Source organism: Lynx rufus, unplaced genomic scaffold, assembly GCF_022079265.1.
Source record: "Lynx rufus isolate CCGP_SWC_20201006 ecotype Redwood Valley unplaced genomic scaffold, mLynRuf1.p SCAF_2, whole genome shotgun sequence".
Classification (NCBI taxonomy): Eukaryota; Metazoa; Chordata; class Mammalia; order Carnivora; family Felidae; genus Lynx; species Lynx rufus.
Window position 1 is genome coordinate 185,723,685 of NW_025814834.1, and position 20,898 is coordinate 185,744,582.

General features: G+C 52.1%; 1 protein-coding gene and 1 pseudogene across 1 annotated transcript; one reads left to right on the forward strand and one right to left on the reverse strand.

Moving 5' to 3' along the window:
* Positions 1-996: 996 nt before the first annotated feature.
* On the reverse strand, positions 997-19,827 carry FAAH (fatty acid amide hydrolase). Its single transcript, XM_047084777.1, has 15 exons — positions 19,633-19,827; positions 11,597-11,710; positions 9,043-9,177; positions 8,679-8,812; positions 8,387-8,593; positions 8,095-8,135; positions 7,748-7,872; positions 6,762-6,887; positions 6,122-6,219; positions 4,545-4,644; positions 3,729-3,769; positions 2,914-2,953; positions 2,331-2,439; positions 1,619-1,764; positions 997-1,243 (listed from the first exon to the last, which is right to left on the reverse strand). Exons 1-15 carry the CDS (start codon positions 19,825-19,827, stop codon positions 1,115-1,117), a joined length of 1,740 nt encoding a protein of 579 aa, XP_046940733.1. The 3' UTR covers positions 997-1,114.
* Positions 14,793-15,620, forward strand: LOC124515770 (60S ribosomal protein L7a-like; annotated as a pseudogene).
* Positions 19,828-20,898: the final 1,071 nt, after the last annotated feature.

Below are 20,898 nucleotides of genomic sequence, written 5' to 3' on the forward strand. Positions count from 1 at the left end.
CATCTGTGTGATCCTTTAAGAGCTCCCCATTGCCCTTGAGACAGAAGTCAAGTTCCTGAACTAACCCCCAAAGTCCACCTTGATCTGGCCCCCACCTGTATCTCTGCTGCCTCTCCTGTACCCATTAAATACCTCCATCTACCAAACTCATCGTGGTCTTTTGGGTGTGTGGCTCCTTATCCCTCGGATGTCCTCATCCCCATCTCAGCTTCTGGAAACCTTCTACACTCAATACATGTCCTCCTCCTTCAGGAAGCCTTCCTAGAACAATCCAGTCCTTGGCCAGCCCTGTGAGTGCTACCAGATCGCCTTGTCTCATGCTCTCTTCTCGAGGCCTATGGACCCCCTCCCCACAAGAGAGCCAGCTCAGGGCCAGCCCTCCAGACTCCCTGCTGCCCTATGCCCAGCCCTTTGCTGGCCGCCAAGGACAAAGATACAGCATTAGGGTCCCTCCTGTCAAGGAGAACCAGTGTACTAAGGGAAGCAAACCCACCCACAGATGCTCACCACAGAGGACAGACTGGGAAGAAACAGTCCACCTAGTCCAGGGCTCAGAGGAAGGAGGAAAGGCCTTCTTGGGAAAGAGGGATCTGAGCTGGGCCTCGAAGGATTTAATGGTAGAGGAGCAGAAAGGGCATCCTTGGAGAGGGAAGGAGCAAAGGAAAGAAGAAGAGAAGGGCAATGCTTAGCAAAGTAGGGCTTTGTCTAAGTGAGGGGACAGGGGGATGGGTGAGGTGAGAAGCCTGTGTCACTCCTGTGGGGGATGGGAACCATGAGATTGCCGAGGCTGGAGTAGGGCTCAACCCCCAATGCCCTGACAATGATGGCCAGAGAGCATACAGACTAGAAACATTTCTTGACTGTTAGTGGGCTTTTGCCCATGTCACACCCACTGCCTGCCATGTGGTGGGTATGTCAGGGCAGAGGGAGGGATCAGAAGGGGGGGCAAGGTCCAGACTCAGGGCATCTGTGCTTCTTGTAGAAGATCAGGGGAGGGGTACATGGAAGCCTCTGGCCCAGGCTGAACATTTCCTCACAGGGTGGCAGCTGTGCCCAGACTAGGCTGGGCACAGATCGAGTGGATCTCAGGTCCCCAGAGCCCAGTGGGTGGCAGTCAGGATGGCTGCTTTTCAGGGGTCATCAGTCGCTCCACCTCCCGCATGAACCGCAGACACAACTCTTCTTGCCAGGGCAGAGCCACACACTGCACGGCCACGGGCAGCCCCACGCTCTTCTTCACGGCCTGTGAGGGACACAGGTATCAGGATGGGAGGTAGAGGAGGCAAGACCCCACGAGGGACCAGAAAGCACCCCAGCTGGAGAGGAGGGGCAGCATGGCAGGGCCAGGCTGCTGTCCTTCAGGGTCTCACATGAAGAAAGGTGAGCGAGGGGGTGCCTGGCTGGCTCAGTCAGTAGAGTATGTGACTCTTGATCCTGGGGTCATGAGTTCGAGCCCCAGATTGGATGTAGAGCTTACTTAAAAAAGAAAAGGAAAAAAAATGCAGGCAAGGACTACATGCACTTATGCTGCTTCCTTCACAGCAGCCAGCATTGGGGTACGGGTGGGAGTCCAGGGGAAGGGGTACCCTGGGGGCCAAGCCAGGCCCTGTGGCCTCACCTTCTGTAGCACCTTGTCCCAGATATCTCCAAAGTAGCCCCTGTAATGTTCCATCTGAGCCTCGTCCTCAGCGGTCACTGTGGTGACAGGCACCACCCCCGCTGGGAAGTCCAGGCAGTTGTAGAGCAGAGTGTAGCTGACAGCCGCTGAAACACAACACAAGCGGTTACAGCAGGCCAGGCGAACTTCAATGCCAACTGTCTTCTCTGTACCCCAGCCTTTCATCCTGGGAAATGGCACCCTGCCTCCACAGACAGAGAGGGGCTCTCTCCCAGGGCCACAGAGATTCAGGTGAGTGACAAAGCTCAGGAATCCAGATTCAAGGTAGGCTGGAGAGCCTGCTGGGGCTTGCCCTGTGCTCTTGCCCATGAAGCTTCCCCACCTGGAATGTTGTTCCTATTTTCTTGGCTTATCTAAATCCCACCTGGACTTTAAACGCCACCTCCCCAAACCATAGACTCTGTAACTCAAGATCTCCAACTTCAGTAGTGCTGTGAACAGGGAGCTCATTCCCACCCAGGACATCCCACATGACTCCCATCTCTCCAGCAAGACTGTGAGCTCCCCAAGGGCAGGGCCCTCCCCAAGGGGTGTAGCCCTCCCCCAAGCCTCCTCTTCTACTTCCCAGCAGCCTTCTGGGCACTGGGCTGAACTTCCAGAGGAGGAAAGGCAGGTGGGAGTGTCAGGGGTGTGGTGGGGCAGCAGGCCTCACCTGTGGCCCTGCCGGGAGCATTCAGGTTCAGAGCAGGGCCCAGCATGGGGGTGAGCAACACATCCAGGTCCAGTGCTCTCCACTGGGCAATCACAGAGTTGCGGTACACCTGGGGAGGATGCCAGCAGGAGCCCTCGGACCCAGCCCATCACAGGGACTCTCTAATGAAGGGACTGTGGCCAGGGTGGCTCAGGCCCCAGCACCTGCCCCTGGATCTGGACTAAGCCTGGAAGGGATGGAGGTCCTTGGGGCACACAGGCATGGCCACTCTCAGGCAGCATCAGTTGCTCCACCTCCCACACGAATCATAAACATCATTTTTCCTGCCAGGGTGGGGCCACGTAGTGCCAGACAGCACCAGTGGGGGCAAAGAGGCAGCCAGGACAGGAGCTGACTGACCCAGCCCCTAAGGATGAGCACCTAGGCAAGTGAGGTCACAGACCAGTCCAGGGAGCAAAAGGGGGAATGACAGGCTACTCCAGGGGACCAGAGGGACCAGTGGCCAAGAGAGCCCACTGGTAGGTGTTGTGTCCAACTCCACCCCATCCCCCACCCTACTCCACTCTAGAGGCTCTGACCTCACCTCAATCTCATACTGCAGTTCCCAGAGCTTTCCAGCCGACCTAGGCAGAGGGAACGAGGTCACTGGCCATGGGGATTTGCAACATCAGACTCCTACTCCTAACACCCACCCCCCCCGCCCAGATCTCAATCCTCCATGGGCGCTTCTCAACTATGGGAGCTCTGAGACAGATGCAATACAAGGGAGAATTTCAAATCCCTAAGTTCATGTCCTGCTGAGAAAATCAGGCCCCAAGAGGGACTTAGGCTATGCCACTTAGTGACTTCACAGCACAGCCAGGACCACATCAGGCCTGATTCCCAACTACCCTTAGTACACAAGAGAGGCCAGAGCTGCCAAAGGTCCTAAATGCCTGGCAGTGAGAGAAGGGGCAAGTCCAGAGGATGTCAGGGCCTAAAAATAAGGCCACTTATGCCCTTTTCCCACCCGAGCCACTAAGGGGCAGGCAGGACCCAGTGAAGCTCAGTTTATGTCAGACCTCCAAGAGCAGCGTCTCTCACAGGTTCCCAAGTAGCCCCCTCTCCCCTGTGCCTCTACATGCTTCCTTTCCTGGTCCTTTCTACCCATGCATAGCCAGGTCTTCTCCTCTCCAACCCATCCTTCCCATGATCCCTTTCAGGCTCCTCCTCTCTAGCCAGACCTGGACCCTGAGAAGGCAAACTTCAAGGTCCCATCTGAAAGCCACAGAGATTGCCACCCTGGCTGGGCCACTTCCACCTCAGAAGCTACTTCCCTCATCTCTTCCTGTCAGAAACCACTTAACCCCAGGTCAGGGGAAGAGGGGGGTGGGATCTAGGCACAGGAAATGTCCTTACCGGGACTTTATACTGCCAAGAAAGGCTGCCATCCTTGGGAACTGCCAAAGGACAACCACAGTGTTAGTGACTCAGCTTTGGGCTGAGTGCAGCCAAGCCACCTGTGCCTCTTTTCCCTCTGTCCCTTCCCCCAGGTCCCAGGTCAGCACCTCTTTTATTTATTTATTTTTTCAATGTATGAAATTTATTGTCAAATTGGTTTCCATACAACACCCAGTGCTCATCCCAAAAGGTGCCCTCCTCAATACCCATCACCCACCCTCCCCTCCCTCCCACCCCCCATCAACCCTCAGTTTGTTCTCAGTTTTTAACAGTCTCTTATGCTTTGGCTCTCTCCCACTCTAACCTCTTTTTTTTTTTTTCCTTCCCCTCCCCGATGGGTTTCTGTTAAGTTTCTCAGGATCCACATAAGAGTGAAACCATATGGTATCTGTCTTTCTCTGTATGGCTTATTTCACTTAGCATCACACTCTCCAGTTCCATCCACGTTGCTACAAAAGGCCATATTTCATTCTTTCTCATTGCCACGTAGTATTCCATTGTGTATATAAACCACAATTTCTTTATCCATTCATCAGTTGATGGACATTTAGGCTCTTTCCATAATTTGGCTATTGTTGAGAGTGGTCAGCACCTCTTTTAGCACACGGGCTGGCTGAAGATTGCAGGGCATGGGGTGAGGAGAGGAGTATGGGTGGGGGTTGGAGAGAAGAGGAGGCCATGCTCACCCAAACCAAGAGAGGCTAAGGCGAGAGGGGAAGAGCCCCAGAGGCCCCCTGCCAGCCCACCCCAACCCTCCACTCCTTGTGCCCTCACCAGAGGCTTTAGCAGGAAAGCCAGCAGTCCTTTCAAACACCTGGGTATCTTCAGAACTGAGATCAGGTCCCCCAAGCAGGGGTCCACGAAATCACCTTTGCTGGGAGACAAAGGGTCCAGTTCAGCATTTCCTCCCCAGGCCTCCCTCCTGGCTTGGGTCCAGTCCAGCACTCCCTACTCAGTGTCATCTCTTCAGTGACACCCTCTAGACTCCCTCTTCAACAGACTCTGGTAACCACTGGTCTCCAACCCCTTCACCTGCCTCCTTTTATTTATTTTTTAAAAGATTTTTCTTTCTTTTTTTTTTTCTTTAATCTCTACACCCAACATGGGGCTCAGAACCACAACCCTGAGATCAGGCAACCCCAAGATGCTCTACAGACTGAGCTAGCCAGACACCCTTATCTGCCTCCTTTTAAACACATGACTTGTTTCTGCTGATCGCTGGGATGCCTGGACTCCACTCCACACTGGAGTTCCCCAAGGCAGGACTCTGTGTCTCCCTCCCTGGCAAACTCAGCTTAAAGCAATAAGGACTCAATGAGGGCAATCGCTCCCTGGCCAGGGCTAGGCACTGAGAGTATCCCCTGTAAATGCTGATGCCAGCCTAGAGGTACAAGCGGAGCCGCCATGACTCTTGTTTCTGAGGCTGTCTCTAGCTCTAGAGTTCAGGGAAAGGTCTCAGGAGGCTGATCCTAAGGGTTCATTCCCAGGGCAAGAGTGAGGGGCAGCCCCTTCTGCTGAAGCCTGGACCATACACAGCTATGAGAGGAAGTCCAGTCAGCCCAGGCACATGACCAGGAGGCACCTTCACAGATCTATCTTCCACTCCTATCAACCCTTAAGGACCAAAGGCTTCTCTAAACATGAGCTCTTTAAAGTCCCTTAAGGTAGTGGGGTGCCTGGGTGGCTCAGTCGGTTAAGCGTCCAACTTCAGCTCAGGTCATGATCTCATGGTCCATGAGTTCGAGCCCCAAGTCGGGCTCTGTGCTAACAGCCCAGAGCCTGGAGCCTGCTTCGGATTCTGTGTCTCCCTCTCTCTCTGACCCTCCCCCATTTATGCTCTGTCTCTGTCTCAAAAATAAATAAAAAATAAAAAATAAAGTCCCTTAAAGTAGGCCTGGCCCAACCCACCCACTCCTACTCTACAGAAGAGAAAACTACTGAAAAGGCAGACTTGGCTCAAGTCAGATGAGCCTGGAGTCACAGCATGATGTCTAGATGTCTCCCTTCCTGCTTCATCCTGCCCTTGTCTCCCAATCTTCCCCAAATAGACAAGCAACTCCTCTGCCCACCTCCTACCTCCCAATGAGCTCCCATCAATTAAGCTCTGCTCAATCCAGCCTCCCCTTGAGCTGGTACCTTTCTAAAGTCTCCCTGGCAAAGGATCTCCAGGCTCAGTCTGCACAATTAGAGGGGCAGAGAGGTCCCTGCCCAGAATGCTCAGAGCTTCTTTGTGTTCAGCTGAGGCCTGTCCCCATCTTCTGCCAGATTGGCCCACACTGGGAGTAACAGAACCCATTGCTCTCTCTGGGTCTAATGTCCCCACCCCAGACCCCAAAGTCCACATCACTCACAAGTTCTGTAGGAAGCTGTGGCCACCATCACTGAACAGCCCACCTGTTGAGAGGATCTCCAGAGCATGGGGTATATTGCTTGGCAGGAAGGGGATCAGCTGCAAGATTAAGGAGTATAAGGCCCCCACACCTAAAAACCCTTGACTCCCACAACCCCCATGCTTCCCAGGCGGCCCTGAGGATGGACTGGACCAATCCTGCCTGCATGGTAGCACCCCCTGGAGCCACAAAGGCAGCCTTACTGACCCATGAAAACTCCCTTAAAATGCATTACCATGAGAGAAGTCAAGCCAAGCCATACATGAGCTAACTTGTCTCAGATAAGCAGAGTAAAGCCCATTGGCTCACCACCCTGGGATGGTGGGAATCTCTGGACAGTTGTGCACCATTGTTTGTAGTTGATGAGAGCCTCCCATGTAGCACTCACACATCCCCAGCACAGGGCTGAGTTCATCACCAATCACTTAACCTAATTAATATGATCAACCCTCTATCTATGGTCCCGCAGGAACACAGTTCCCATCCCAACCACAGAATAATCAGGGTGAGAGGATGCCAGGGACAGGCAGCAGCCATGGGTACCAGGAAGGTTTCCCGAAGGAGGGGCCACAACAGGACTTCCAGGTTCCCACAGCCATACCGTGTGGCCAGCAGCCTCCAGGCTCTGCTTCGTCTCCAGCAGGGCCCGCTTCATGGCCGGGGTTGGTGTGGTATAGTTGTCGGTCTCATAATACCCCACACGCAGGGGCTGAGAGCTTGTGTAGACCTGGGGGCAAACACAGGAGTCAGAATCAGGTCAAGAGAGGGCAGCCCAAAGTAGGGCTCCCAGGGATCTTTGAAGCTACTCAGCCCCAAACACAGCTGAGAAGCTGCAGCCTGGATCCCTGGAAAATGACTGTCTGAGAGGCCAGCCCTTTCTGCCTCTGACCCTTTCACAAAACACCTTCACAATGACTCTGCAGGAGGGGCCCAGCAAGGATGAGGGTTCCCACTGGTCATATGATGAAACTGAGGCTTCAGGTTTTGATAGGAAGACGGGCAAACAGGCCCAGTACATACTGACAACACTAGGTCCAGAACCCAGGCATCCTGAGCCAAGGCCCTCCACTGCCTGTTTCAAGAATGCAAGTCCTGGCTCCCATGATAATTTGTTCCAGACCTCATAAAAGGGACCTCACCTCCTCCTTTCCTCCCTTTCAGAAAGGGGTTCATGAACCACTGGGTTGTTGGAATATCTTCTGCCAAGGAGCGGGAACTCACCCCACCAAGTCCAGATATTCTGCCTACCAAGAAACACCCAAGTTCTCCCTCAAGTTGTTCTCTGAGATGCGTCTCCTGTTTCTCAATGACTGCAGAAGAGGCTGGGGCCAGAAGGGGGGGCCTTTCCTCAGCAGAGGCCCCACCCCACCAGGCCAGTTTGGAAGCCTCAGGGTCTCCACATGCAGGCAAGAGCTCCATCTGGTGGCTGACTGCAGAGAAGCAGCTGACCCTGGCTGCAGACCCTTGAGGGTGGGTTTCAGGAAACAGAACCTCCAAGCCCTATCCACAATGCCAAGGGGCTGCTCTCTGGGCTCAGGAGCACCAGTGATAACCAAATTCAACCCCATGCCCCCCAACCCTGCTCACCTCCTCCTTGAAGGGCAGGGGGGGCACGGCAGCATCCAAGCGGAACATGTCCTCACACAGTAGCGCTCGCAGGCACAGTGCCAGGCTTTCCACATCCCGGGCCATGGGGCCGACTGACATTGGCACTGTGGGGCAGGGAGGGGAAGGAAAAAGATCACCCTACCCTAATGGGCTCTGAGGCACAAGCAAGGGCTGGGACATGGCCTAGGAGTGTGAGCAGAGACATGGAAGTAGGAACTCCCACCTAGACCAACCTGGCAGCCAAACACTGCCCCCAGGAGATGCAGGGTAGAACTGGATCAGGAGACCCCCCTCCACCAGGGCACTGAGGGAACCCCAGACCTCACCTGCTACCTGTCCATAGACACAGCCCTTCAGGCCACTCTTGCTGGATAAGAAACACAAAATGTTGGAAACAGGAAATGGTCACCCTCTGCCCAACCTCAAACCCATACAGCAGCTTAGAACTCTCACCACTTTAGAAAGTAGGAACCAACACCAATGGTGCTGTGACATTCCCTCCCAGGAAAACCCCAGAGTGAGGGAATCCCTGCCTGGGGCGTAGAGAGGTTGAGAGCTAGGCCAAGATCATAGAGCAAGAGATCCAGGAGCTCCCTCCACCCACCACCCACACCATACCTGATGCGGTTTCCCGTGGGCTTGAGGCCACAGATGCCACAGAAGGAGGAGGGAAAGCGGATACTGCCTCCGATGTCAGTACCTAAGCCCAGGGGGGAGCCTCCACCTGCAATGAGGGCCCCTTCACCCCCAGAGGAGCCACCTGGGCTCTTAGAGGACTTCAGTGGGTTCAAGGTCTGGCCAAAGAGGGGATTACTGCAGTCATAGCTGGAGGAAGCAAGAAAGGGTCAGCTCAGGTCACACTGGTGCCAATGCCCCTGCCCCCACCCGGCACCCAATCCAACCATCCAACCTGAACATGGACTGAGGGATGTTGGTGTGCACGAAGGGCACAGCGCCCTGTAGCTTCAGCACCTGCACCACCACACTGTCACACTCTGCAGGCATGCTCTCGTTCAGGCTCAAGCCCAGTGTTGAGTCCTGGCCCTAGAGGGAGGGATAGGTGCCAAGAGGTGTACAGCTGATGGATCAGGGGCCCTTCAGCAGAGGGTCCACTCTTACCGCCAACTCACAGGCCAAGGCAGAGCACACCCATGATCCCTCTCAAGGCCTCTGGACCTGATACTTCCTCTGAGGGCCCAGCGTAACCCAGGATGCAGAGCTGGCTGGCAGGGGCAGGGGTGGGGGTTGAAGCCTCATGTGAGGCAAGGGCATACCTTGTAGCTGAAGCACTCCTTGAGGCTCACAGGGACTCCATAGAGCAGGCCCCGCTTTGGGGCCTGGGACAGCTGAGTCTCACAGTCTGCCAGGTAGGTGGTCACACAGTTGGTCTGTTTGTTTACTTCCCAGGCCTGGAAGAGGGAGAAATGGACACAAGGCAAAGTGAGATTGGCCTTTTTAAAAAAAAAAAAAAAAAAAAAAAAAAAAAAAACAACAACTGTGGTAGAATATACATAACGTGAAATTGGCCTTTTAAAGTATACCCAGGGAAAAATCAGCAACATGGCCCGGAGCCAGGAGGGCAGAGAATAACTTAGGGCCCACCATCCATCTCACTGGGGACCTCTAGTCCCAACCTCACCCTGGCAGTCTCTGGCCTCAACCCAAAGTCAGAGAGAGTAACTCCAGGGCCAGGGCACAAACAAGGCATGCAAAGGAGCAAGACACTGGCCTCAGATGCTCCCCAGAGGGGATGAGCTGGGAGGAAGATGACCTCTGGCCGCTCCACCTCCTCCCCTAAGCTATATCGCTGCCTGTGAAGCAGTCAGGAGGAACCAGATAGGGGCAGATCCCCATCTCAGCCCACACCGGGAGTTAGCACAGAGCAGGACTAGAGCCAGGTTCCAGCCTCCCAGAGGCCAGCATGCTCTCTCCTGCCCCAGGCCTGGCCCACACCTGCCCCAGCTAACCCTCCCCTTTCCCAGAAACTCTTGAATCTGATAATGAAGTCACATAGAGGAGTGACTGACTAATACCAATCACTTAAAGGGATGGAAGCCTGCCTAAAAGGAACAATGCACTAACAGTGGGCATCTGCCATGGGGTCTTTCCATAGCCCTCAAACCACATTCCACAAGGCCCTAGGGGAGGGATAGACCAGGGCAAAATGATACACAGCTTTCAGTAAATACTCCTGTCCCTGTGAAACATCTGAGGAAAATGGGTGTGGGTCCCATTGCCACAACTTAGCACATGAAATCAGTCTCCAGGCTACCCAAGGCAGGCAGGGAAGAGGCCAATCTGTGACGAGAATGCTCACTTGTGGGTGATTACGAAGGGCAGCAACTTTTCAGGGGCATTGACAGAGGAGACGCAGCACAGTCTGTCAAGACTGCCTGTGTCCTCCCGGCACAGCCAGTGCGGGGGTCTGCATACAGTCCTCTCTCCCCGTACAGCCAATCTCCCTCACTCTCTGCTGCAGTCACTCACACCACTGTCACACACCCATCAGTCACCCGGCATGCATGTCCACCTGCCTAGTGGTCATACCCACTGTCACACACTCTGTTTCAAGAAATTACACACAAGTCAACTCACAAAGCACAATTCTTTTTCTTTCATTTCATTTCAAACACATTCCTTGAACACTTACTGTACGAAAGCCAGTAAGTATTCAGCACCAAGTACAAAGACAAATGAGACAAGCTCTGCCCACAAGGAACCACAGGGGAAAATGAAGGATAAGACAAGCTCTAGGACGCCATGAGAAAATGTGTTAGAATGTTAGAAAGAGAGGCACCCGGGTGGCTCAGTCGGTTAAGTATCCAACTCTTGATTTCAGCTCAGGTCATGATCTCACAGTCATGGGATCAAACCCCACATCAAGCTCCGTGCTGAGCATGGAGCCTGCTTGGGATTCTCTCTCCCTCTCTCTCTGCCCCTCTTCCCTACTACTACTCCTACTACTACTACTTCTTCTTCTTCTTCTTCTTCTTCTCCTCCTCCTCCTCCTCCTCCTCCTTTCTCTCTCTCTCAAAATAAATAAATAAACATTTAAAAAAAGAAAAGAAAGAAAGACCACTGAAGAGGGAACCCTAACTCAGGCTGGGGAGGGTCAGGAGAGGCTCCCTGGAAGACAGCCTCTTTCTCTGAGCCCTGAAGGTTCAGCCAGCAGTGCCTGTTGCCCCAAGAGGGGCAAAGAAGAGGGAGAAGAGAAGAGGGAGAAGAGGCTTCCAGGTAAAGGGAATCCCACAGTGCAAAGTGTGGCAGGCTCTGGGTGCCAGGGAACCGTAGGCAGCTGAGCTACTGATGCCCACACTCCGGAAGGCCTTGACCAGACAGGATGCCAGAGACTGAAGAGGAGCAGAAGAGCAGAATCTAAAGAACTGGAGACCTGAGAGGGAATCTGGCCAGGAGGCTGGGGCCCCACCATGGAGGGAGATGGTGTTGGCAGACCAGGGTGGCTGCGGGGGACGGGAGAATGGGGACAAGGGGATGGGCCAGAGAGAGCTATAGAAAGAGAACAGACCACACTTGGTGACGGATGGGGTGGAGGCGGGAGCGAGAGGGAAGTCTGGGCTGAAAGCCAGGCTTTTAGCTAAGACAAGATGCTCAGTGTTGCCCTCTCACCAACACACACACAAAGTCAGCCTGCCTCTCCCTCTCTCTCAATCTCTCTCTCTCTCTCTCTTTTTCTCATGCACAAAGCTCCTGGCAGCCCCTGGCACTGAGGCCCCACCCTGGTCCCGAGAGAGTAACTCCAGGCCAGGTTTCCCCCCAGCCTTTGCAGAGAGAGGGAGGATCCAGGCAATCCCCAGCCTGGGGCCTTACCTTTCCTATGTAGGTGAAGAGTGCAGCCTCCGGGGACAGCTCCCCTCTGTGTAACTTCTGCACCAGCTGAGTCAGGGGCAGGGCCAGCAGTGCCTCTGAGTCCAGGTCGGGGTTCTGGGGAGACACCTCAGATAAGTACCCCCTTACCCCACAGGCCTCAAGTGCCTACAGCTGACACTTGTGGCCCATGCCCCTAAGTCCCCACACCTGCCAAAGCAGATGCTAACTGTCACATGCCAATCCACGACAGACATGCCCACCTGCAGCTCTGAGACCAGAAACTGTGGCCCAGCCTAGGCAGGCACTTGTCACCTATGGACAGGACAGATATACCTCTTCTAGGAGGTTATCAGACGGGGTGCCCTGGGAGAGGCCATGCCCAGTATGATTATTAAACCATTATGAACTACCACCACTGACAGCTGCCAACTGCACCATGCTGCTGCTCTCTGTTCTGACTAAATCTTGCTACCATTCCTATTGCACAGATAAAGAAACTGAGGCACCGGAGCGCCTAAGTGTCTCAGTCGGTATAAGCGTCTGTCTCTTGGTTTCGGCTCAGGTCATGATCTCATGGTTTTGTGAGTTCCATGAGTTCCAGGCCTGTGTCAGGCTCCATGCTGGCAGGATGGAGCCTACTTGGGATTCTCTGTGTCCCTCCCTCTCTGTCCCTCCCTCACTCTGTCTCTGTCTCTCCCAAAATAAATAATAAATAAACTTAAAAAAAAAGGGGGGGGGAGGAAGGAAGGAAGGAAGGAAGGAAGGAAGGAAGGAAGGAAGGAATTAAGGCACCAAGTGGCTAAGTGCATCACCTAGGACCATACAGGTAAACTATAGTTCTTCGTCCACTCAGCATAGGCTGTCCACTGGCTGTCCACCTGCACCTAATCACTCAATCCCTGGCGAGGGAGATGAGAAAAAGAAGACACTATCCTGGGTGGTTGGGGCTGTAGCTAGAGGCTCACAACTAAAAGAGAGGAGTTTTTCATTCATTCCAGATACATATTACCAAGCACCATACTAGGCCTGGGGATCCAACAGTGAACAAAAAAGGCACGTCCATGCTTTGGGAAGCAAGCATGTAATTAATAAGTAAACAAGAATTTGAGATAGTAAGAAATAACTTGAAGAAAATAAAACCTGGTGTGGTGAGTGGGTGGCACACAGGTAGGTAGAGGGTGGTCAGAGAAGAGCTCTCTGAAGGAGGAGGGACATTTGATTGCACACCTGACTGCCAGACCTTGAAGGCTCCCAGTCTCTGGGGTCAGCCTTTGCCTGAAAACCCAGCTTGCTCCCTCCTCAAAGGTATTGAGGCAATTAGTAAACACGGTCAGAGAGAGGGTCTCTGAATCACAGCCACCACTTTCCACCCCCACTCTCCTCTGCTCTTGCCAAGGTCACCAGGGACCTCCTGGTGACAAATCCAAGAGATACTCCACTCTGATATTTGCTCCATGTCTCACTGAGGTATTCAAAGCTATTGAGACCACATACCAGCTCTCTTCAATTGCCTCCTGGGCATGGAGATACTACCCTCCCTGGTTTTACTCCCATTTCTCTGCTACTTCTGTCATCCATTTATTCAGTTAGTCAACAAACATGTTCTGAGTACCTACTATGTGCCAGGGACTACGTTAAGGGCTATGAATTTAGACGTAACCAAGACAGACAAGTCCCTGCTTTCAGAGCCTACATTCGAGAAAACAAACAAGTTAACAAATAATGGACAGATCATGGGAAGTATGAGAACACAAGAACAGCTGCTGTGATGGAAATAAGAGACGACTGACTCAGATGGGATGGTCAGGCCTCTCTGAGGAGGTGACATTTCTTTGTGTGATTTGAAGGATGAGAAGGAGCCAGATGTGGGAAGAGACACATTCTTCTGGGTACCTCTTCTTCCCTCCCTGATGCTGGGAGAAGTGAATCTTTCTCGTGGCTTCCACTCCAGGTTCTCCACCTAACCCACGGCCTCCTGACCCTCCACCCAGCCTGACCCAGCTGAGCTCTGGTGCTCAGGGGCTATTCCCATTGCCGCCCACCCTTGTGTCCTTCTCCCTGAGCTCGCTGCTCCCCCACTTTCCACCGTCTCCTGTTCCACGTACCCTTGTGCAGGGAAGGGCTGAGTCCATCCAGGTGTTAGAGTGCAAGAACAGGCCAGGGCCCTTCCCTCCCCCTCTCCCCCGCATCCAGATCCAATTAGTCATCCTGTCCATCCTTTCTTTCCTGGATCACACAGGGCCACCTTAGCGGTTATCAAGCCCAAGCCATCTACCCGCCCTTCCTGCCAGGCCAGCCAGTGCAAAGCAGGACTGGCTGCTCCTTAAGGTCTCTGTCACACCACAAGCTCCAGAGGTATTCCAGGAAGTGCTTCCAGGCTGTGTTCCTGTCAGACTCCTCCACATCCTTCCATGAGATACCACCTACTCACACCCTCCACACACACCCATCACAGAGCCTTTGTACCCCGGAGTTAACAGCAGAAACACTCTACCCCCTTCTCTTTTTCTTAATTTATTTTTTATTAAAAAAATTTTTTTTAACATTTATTCATTTTTGAGAATCAGAGAGAGACACAGCATGAGCAGGGGAGGGGCAGAGAGAGAGGGAGACACAGAATCCAAAGCAGGCTCCAGGCTCTGAGCTGTCAGCACAGAGACCAATGAGGGGCTTGAACCCACAAAACGTGAGATCATGACCTGAGCTGAAGTCGGATGCTTAACTGACTGAGCCGCCCAGGCACTGCTCTACCCACTTCTCTTAATTTGTTAAATAGATATAATACTCACTTGGGATTTTATATATATTTATATATATATACATAAATATAATGTAAATATAATATATATATTGTATGTATACATAAATATAATGCATATATAAAATATATAATGTTTTATATATATATATATATATATATATATATATATATATATATATATGAAATACAGGGAGCCACAAAGCAGAAAAAAATAGCAGAAAGAAAGGCCACCTGACCCTGCCTTGGGGGATTGGGAAGGCTTTATTGAAGAGTGATACTCAGGTGAAAGGTAGAGTATAGTTGGCCTGGCAAAGAGGGGTAAGTGAGGACAAAGAATGCTCCAGACAGTAAGAACAGCATGTGCAAACTGCTGTGATCTCTCCCCACATACACTAGATAATCCCTGGTGATACATGTTTTAAAAACATATACAAAATGAAAGCACTGTCTCTCTTCCAGCCATCCAAGATACCAAAAGGAAAGAAGGCCAAGGGGAAGAAGGTGGCCCCAGCCCCTACTGTTCTGAAGAAGCAGGAGGCCGAGAAGGTGGTCAATCCCGTTTGAGAAAAAGCCCAAGAATTTTGGGATCAGACAGGACATCCAGTCCAAAAGGTACCTCACCTGCTTTGTCAAATGGCCCCACTACATCCAGCTGTAGTGGCAAAAGACTACTCTACAAGCATCTAAAATTGCCCCCTGCAATTAACCAGTTCACCCAGGCCTTAGACTGCCAAACGGCTCCTCAGCTGCTCAAGCTGGCCCACAGGTACAGACCAGAGACAAAGCAAGAAAAGAAGCAGAGATTGTTGGTCCAGGCTGAGAAGAAAGCTGCCGGCAAAGGGGATGTCCCCACTAAGAGGCCGCCTGTCCTTCGAGCGGGGGTTCATGTGTCACCATCTTGGCAGAAAACAAGAAGGCTCAGCTGGTAGTGATGGCACATGATGTGGATCCCATTCAGCTGGTTGTCTTCCTGCCTGCCCTGTGTTGTAAGATGGGAGTTCCCCACTGCATCATCAAGGGGAAGGCCAGGTGGAGCATCTGGTCCACAGGAAGACCTGCACCACTGTCACCCTCACACAGGTTAACTTGGAAGACAGAGGAGCTCTGACTAAGCTGGTGGAAGCCATCGGGACCAATTACAATGACAGATATGATGAGATCCACTGCCACTTGGGAGGCAACGTCCTGGGTCCAGAGTCGGTGGCTCGCATTGACAAGCTAGAAAAGACAAAGGCTAAAGCACTGGCCACCAAACTGGGCTAAGTAGACGCAGTAGTTTTCTGTACATTTAAAAGTAACAAAAAGTTCTCTTTCAGCTAGAAAAAAAATATATATATATATATATACACATACATACACAAAATGAAAATGAACATTCACCCTACCCCTGGGACCACCCTGCCCAGTCCCTCTCTGAAAAGGAAACCATAGTTAATGGTTTCTAATGAAAACTCACAGGGACAAAAAAGTTTATGAAAAGCTCACCATGTATGTAATTGTTTTCATATATTCTATTTTTGTACAAAAGGACTATGCTATATACACAGTACTTACTACACCTTGCCTTTCTCGCTTGCTATTTTCAATAGCAAGATTGCTTTTTTTTTTTTTTTCTGATTACATAAGTGTGCTCATTATAGAAAAAAAAATGCCTAAGAGTATGGGGAAGAAAGTAAAAATTAGCTGAGAGCCCACCACACTAGGAGACTTGCCACTGAGAGTGTGGTCACCACCATTTCCCACCTTGCTACAAGGTGCCACAAAGTCCCTGTGAGCCTCAGCTTGAAGCTATCAGCAGGTTCTCTCCATTTTTAAAAAAATTAGCACAAATTTTAATTGTGTCCTATGTTCTTCCATGTTGACAGCTGATGACAGCACCGCTAACAGCTATTTTTAAATCTTCAACTAGTTATCAGGCAGCTGAGACATTTTTTCTTTCACAAGACACCAAAGAAAGTCTGCACCTCCAGGAGGCCAGTCTACAAACACAGGGGAAATTAAATTTGTACGGAGAACGCAGGGAAGTGTACAAATAAGTTGTAACTAAGCATTCGGCCACCTAGTAGCATATTCTTTCTCAAGGGAGGGATACTATAGCTATCATTGAATCACTGCCCCTCCTCCAGCTGTCTCTCCTTGAGTCCCCTACTGTCCTAATTTCAGCTGTTCTACATTATCCTCCATGTCTTTTTTAGTTTCCCTCATGGTTTTTATCACCTTTGTTCTATTTCAAGATATCTTTTCCATTTGGTCACACAGGCCACCGATAGTGGTCTCAACAAAAACTACATTCACCCTCAACTCATCTACTGAATCATTTTGTTTTAAAGTCAGGTTTCAAGCTGGGCTTGGAGAAGGCCAGGAGATGGAACCACACATCAGATCCAGTTGAAGGAAGTGGCATTTGTTAAGACCAGTGGAATTCTGGCAAAAGGGGTTGTAAGAGATTTGTTGTGGGGTAAGACCACAAGTGCAAAGGCACAGAGGCATGAGCAGGTGTTCTGGCTTATCTTTTCCAGCCATAAGATTCTACTGATGGTAGTTCTTCTATTCAGTCTAGAAAGGATATTGACACTCATTCAGGGGGCAGGGTGGGAAAAAAGTGGGCAAAGAGTCGTTACAGGTTAAGCCTCACGTGGTCAACAGAGAGTTACCAGAAACAGGCCTCACTCTCCAGTTGCTCTATAGTCGAGAGAGGTGAACCATTTTGTGATGATTCCGGAAGTGATTAGGATTCCCCCTCCTCCAGCAATGCCTGGGAACACTGGTGGTATCTAGGCTCCCAGCTAGCTTTGTCAGGAGTCTATCAGGCTGGAGCTGTACTACCTGCTGCTGTATTCCCCTGGGGCCTGCCCAGGGCCCTGCTTACCTCACTGCCCCTTACTATTCAGGGCAGGCCTGAAAAAGCCCCAGAAGAAAGGCTGCTTATACAGCCTCAAAACCCACATCCCCATCATCCAGAGACTCCAGAGCCAAGCAGAAAGGCACCTTAGGGGCAGGAGAGAGGAAGGAGCTCATCCCAAGGTTCCAAGGGATTGAGTTCAGCTAAACCACCTACTTCTTAACTGCCCCCAAGGCCTTTCAGAGTTACTGTTATCAAGACCCTTGCTGACCGCTCAAATGAGACTCCTGAGATACTTCTCCTTTTCTCCTCCACAGTCACTGGAAAATCGCAGTGTACATTTCGCTGTTTACCCACCTGGAAGAGCCAGGCTTTGGTGTTCTGACACCAGGCTCTCTTGCCCCGGCGAGGGTATGTAAACAGCTTTTTGTATTTCAGGCCCATAACCTCTACCCTGGAAATTTTGGTTATTCTCTTTTTTTTTTTTAATGTTTATTTATTTATTTCGAGAGACAGAGAACAAGCAGGGGAGGAGCATAGAGAGAAGGAGAGAATCCCAAGCAGGCTCCACACTATCAGCACAGGGGCCGATGTGGGGCTCAATCCCACAAACCAGGAGATCATGACCTGAGCTGAAATCAGGAGTCTGACCCTTAACTGACTGAGCCACCCATGTGCCCCTGGAAGATCTGGTTCTAAAAAAATAATGAAAGGCGGTTGCTCCAGAGGGGACCTGTATAGATGCTGGTGTTTGGAGCTGAGGTGAGGAAGACCTGACCTTCTACCACGTTGCACCCCTGCCAGCAGGTGGGTGTCTTGTGACTGGGAGGGGAGTTCAGTAGGCAGGAACAGTGGGCAGACTGCTGAAGCTGCCCCTGCACAGTTCTTGCCAGCTGGCTGCAGTTCGGGCTATTGCTAAAGAACTCGGGCCTCAGGAGCAGCTGAGGGTCTCCAGGGTGAGCCGGGTGTCACTGCAAGGATCCCTGAGTGGGGCACCTTGGAACTCAGCCAGAGAAGGAGGACTTAGGCAGTGAAGAACTTGTGCTCAGGTAGGGTCAGTGGTCAGTGTGGACTGAACATCTAAAAACTGACTGATGGTGGGCTTTTCAGCAAGCTTGATGAATAGAGGCTGGAACCAGATACATATTTATTTCAACAAATAAATAAATATGATATATCCTGGCCCAGAAATGGTGTGGAGTAAATCTATACTGGCTAAAAGACACCGTGATCAAGGCTGCACCCTGGGCCTGGCATCCTAAGGCCTGGTCTCCCTACCTAATATCCCCTCCCTGCTCTCCTCCACTGGAATGAGGCTGGAGAGTACCACTGGGCGTGTAGGTTCTAGTTCCAGCTCTGCACCCAACTCTAAAATCACAGCATCTGCTAAAAGCAATTTTCTGTGACTCCCTCCCTGACTCCCACCTAGGCACATCCTCCTGACACCTGCTGTGTCCCCAGTCACCTGGAATGCTTTCCCACCTGCCAGATCTGAATCCTATCAAACACAAAGCCTCACAAACAATCGTGGCAAGTTTTTCCTCTCACAGTACATAAGAACTTCTCCCAGAATTTATCATTTTGACTTCTAACTGGGTCCAGCGTCTCAAACACCTTGAGCGAAAGCCTCGTCTTCTAGGCCCCTCCCCAGCATCTATGCACACACCGAGCTGAACCAGAATGAGAAAAGCTTGTTGACAGCTCACCCAGGGAAGGGCTGGAATTACACTTGCTTAAGGAAAAGGGCCTGTAAGGGGTTAGAGCAGGAGCTGGGGAGACATCTATTCCAGCCCAGCCCTCTTTGCACTTGGGCAAGTCCTTTTCTGGCTCTCTCTTAGTATCATCACGCACAAATCAATGACTTTAAACTATAAGCTTTCCAGATTCCCTTGGCCATGACTCTGTGATTACAAAGTCTTAACCTGAGCATCATATTGGTTCTCATGCTTGCATTTTAGCTTTCTAAAAGTCTTGAGGGGCGCCTGGGTGGCTCAGTCGGTTGGGCATCCGACTTGGGCTCAGTTTGTTAGTTCAAGCCCCGCTTGGGGCTCTGTGCTGACAGCTCAGAGCCTGGAGCCTGCTTCAGATTTGGTGTCTCCCCCTCTCTCTGCCCCTCCCATGTTCATGCTCTGTATCTCTGTCTCTCAATAATAAACATTTTTTTTAAATAAATAAATGAAAGTCTTGAAATTCTTTGGCACCGAGCAAAGTTCCTCTCTCTTTGACCCAGTGTGGCGATGGCCTTTGGTCTCCCAGCCTCCCCTTGGCTCTACCTCAGAAAGAGTATGGAATGTATTAGGGCAAAGAGAGGTTCCGAACGTAAAACCTGCGCGGCCCTCCACCTGCTCCTCCGCGCGCCAGTGCGGCTGAAAATGCTGCTAGGGATACCCCACCCTGTGCCTCCCCACACACACCACGGACCCGAGCGGTCACCTGGAGGCGGAAGCGCTGCGCCGACTTATCCATGGTCTCCAGAGCCGCCCGCTGTTTGCGTCGTGCCCTGGCCCCCGCGTCCCGCGCCGGCCGACGACTTGACCAGCGCAGGGCCACGGCCGCTGCAACGAAGCAGCAGGCCAGGGCAGCCACGGAGGCGCCAGGGAGCTCGGTCCACAGTTCGTCCAGCACCATGATCTCCCCCGCCAACTGTGCGGAGAACGGCAGATGAGGGATCAGCACATTCGCATGCCGCCGCAAAACCCGGCCTGGATCGGCCTAGGATCCCGCGCCCCCTCTGCGGGAAAGGGGGTTGGAGGACGCGCCGCCGCTGGCCCACGGGGCAGCGCGCTGTTGCTTGGCAGCGGGCCGGAGGCGGATGGTGCGCAACCGTCAAGGTGAAGCCCGGCGACAGGTTTAGGGTCACTCCTCGCGTTCTCCCGCACCCGGCCGGGAAGGGCGCGAGGGGCAACCGTGTTCCGCGCGCGCCCTCGGTAAGCTTACGCCCAGCGCACCTCACAGCCCCAGCTTCCCGGAAGATGCGGCCGGCAAGAGCCCTCTGCCGGGGAAAAGTCGGCCAAGAGGACGAGAGCAGCGACCGATTGGACTCGAGGACCTGATTAACCCCCCCGCAAATAGTTCAGTCGCATCTTTCTTGGAGACCCTCCCAGGATGCTCACCTCTCCCACCCTCAGAGCTTCCAGGGGCACAGGAAGTTTCCCTGGGGAGCCCACCTGCCTCCCCCTCCCTTTCCCCAAATCAGGGACCACATGTGTCTCACTCAAGGCTCTTCATGGCCAGATCATTGATCACTTGTCCTTTTGCTCAGCCACCTCCCCTTCTCCAGTCATGGGCCCTCCTGGATTTTACATCCAGAGAGCAGAAGCAACACCTGACCAGGAGTCTGGGGACCTGGCACTCTTCCAAAGAGGGGATGGGGTGGGGGGTTAGATACACAAACAAAATACTCCCATCCAGGCCTCTATCATAGGACTTTCTGTTTATGTGTTTTATGTCACTTGTCCTCCCAACAGACCTATGAGGAAGGCATTTTTATTAACCTTATTTTCTAGGTCAGGTAACTGAGGACAAGAGGGGTTAAATGACTTCTGTGGTCACACACATGGCTGAGTGGGGACTCAAACTCAGCTCTAATCTCAAACCATTGCTCTTAACCATCAAGCAGTACTACCATTACTGCCCCCTGGAAGTGAAACTCTGTGGGATGTGGTGTGGGAAAGTGCTTTGTGGCTGGAAATGGCGCCT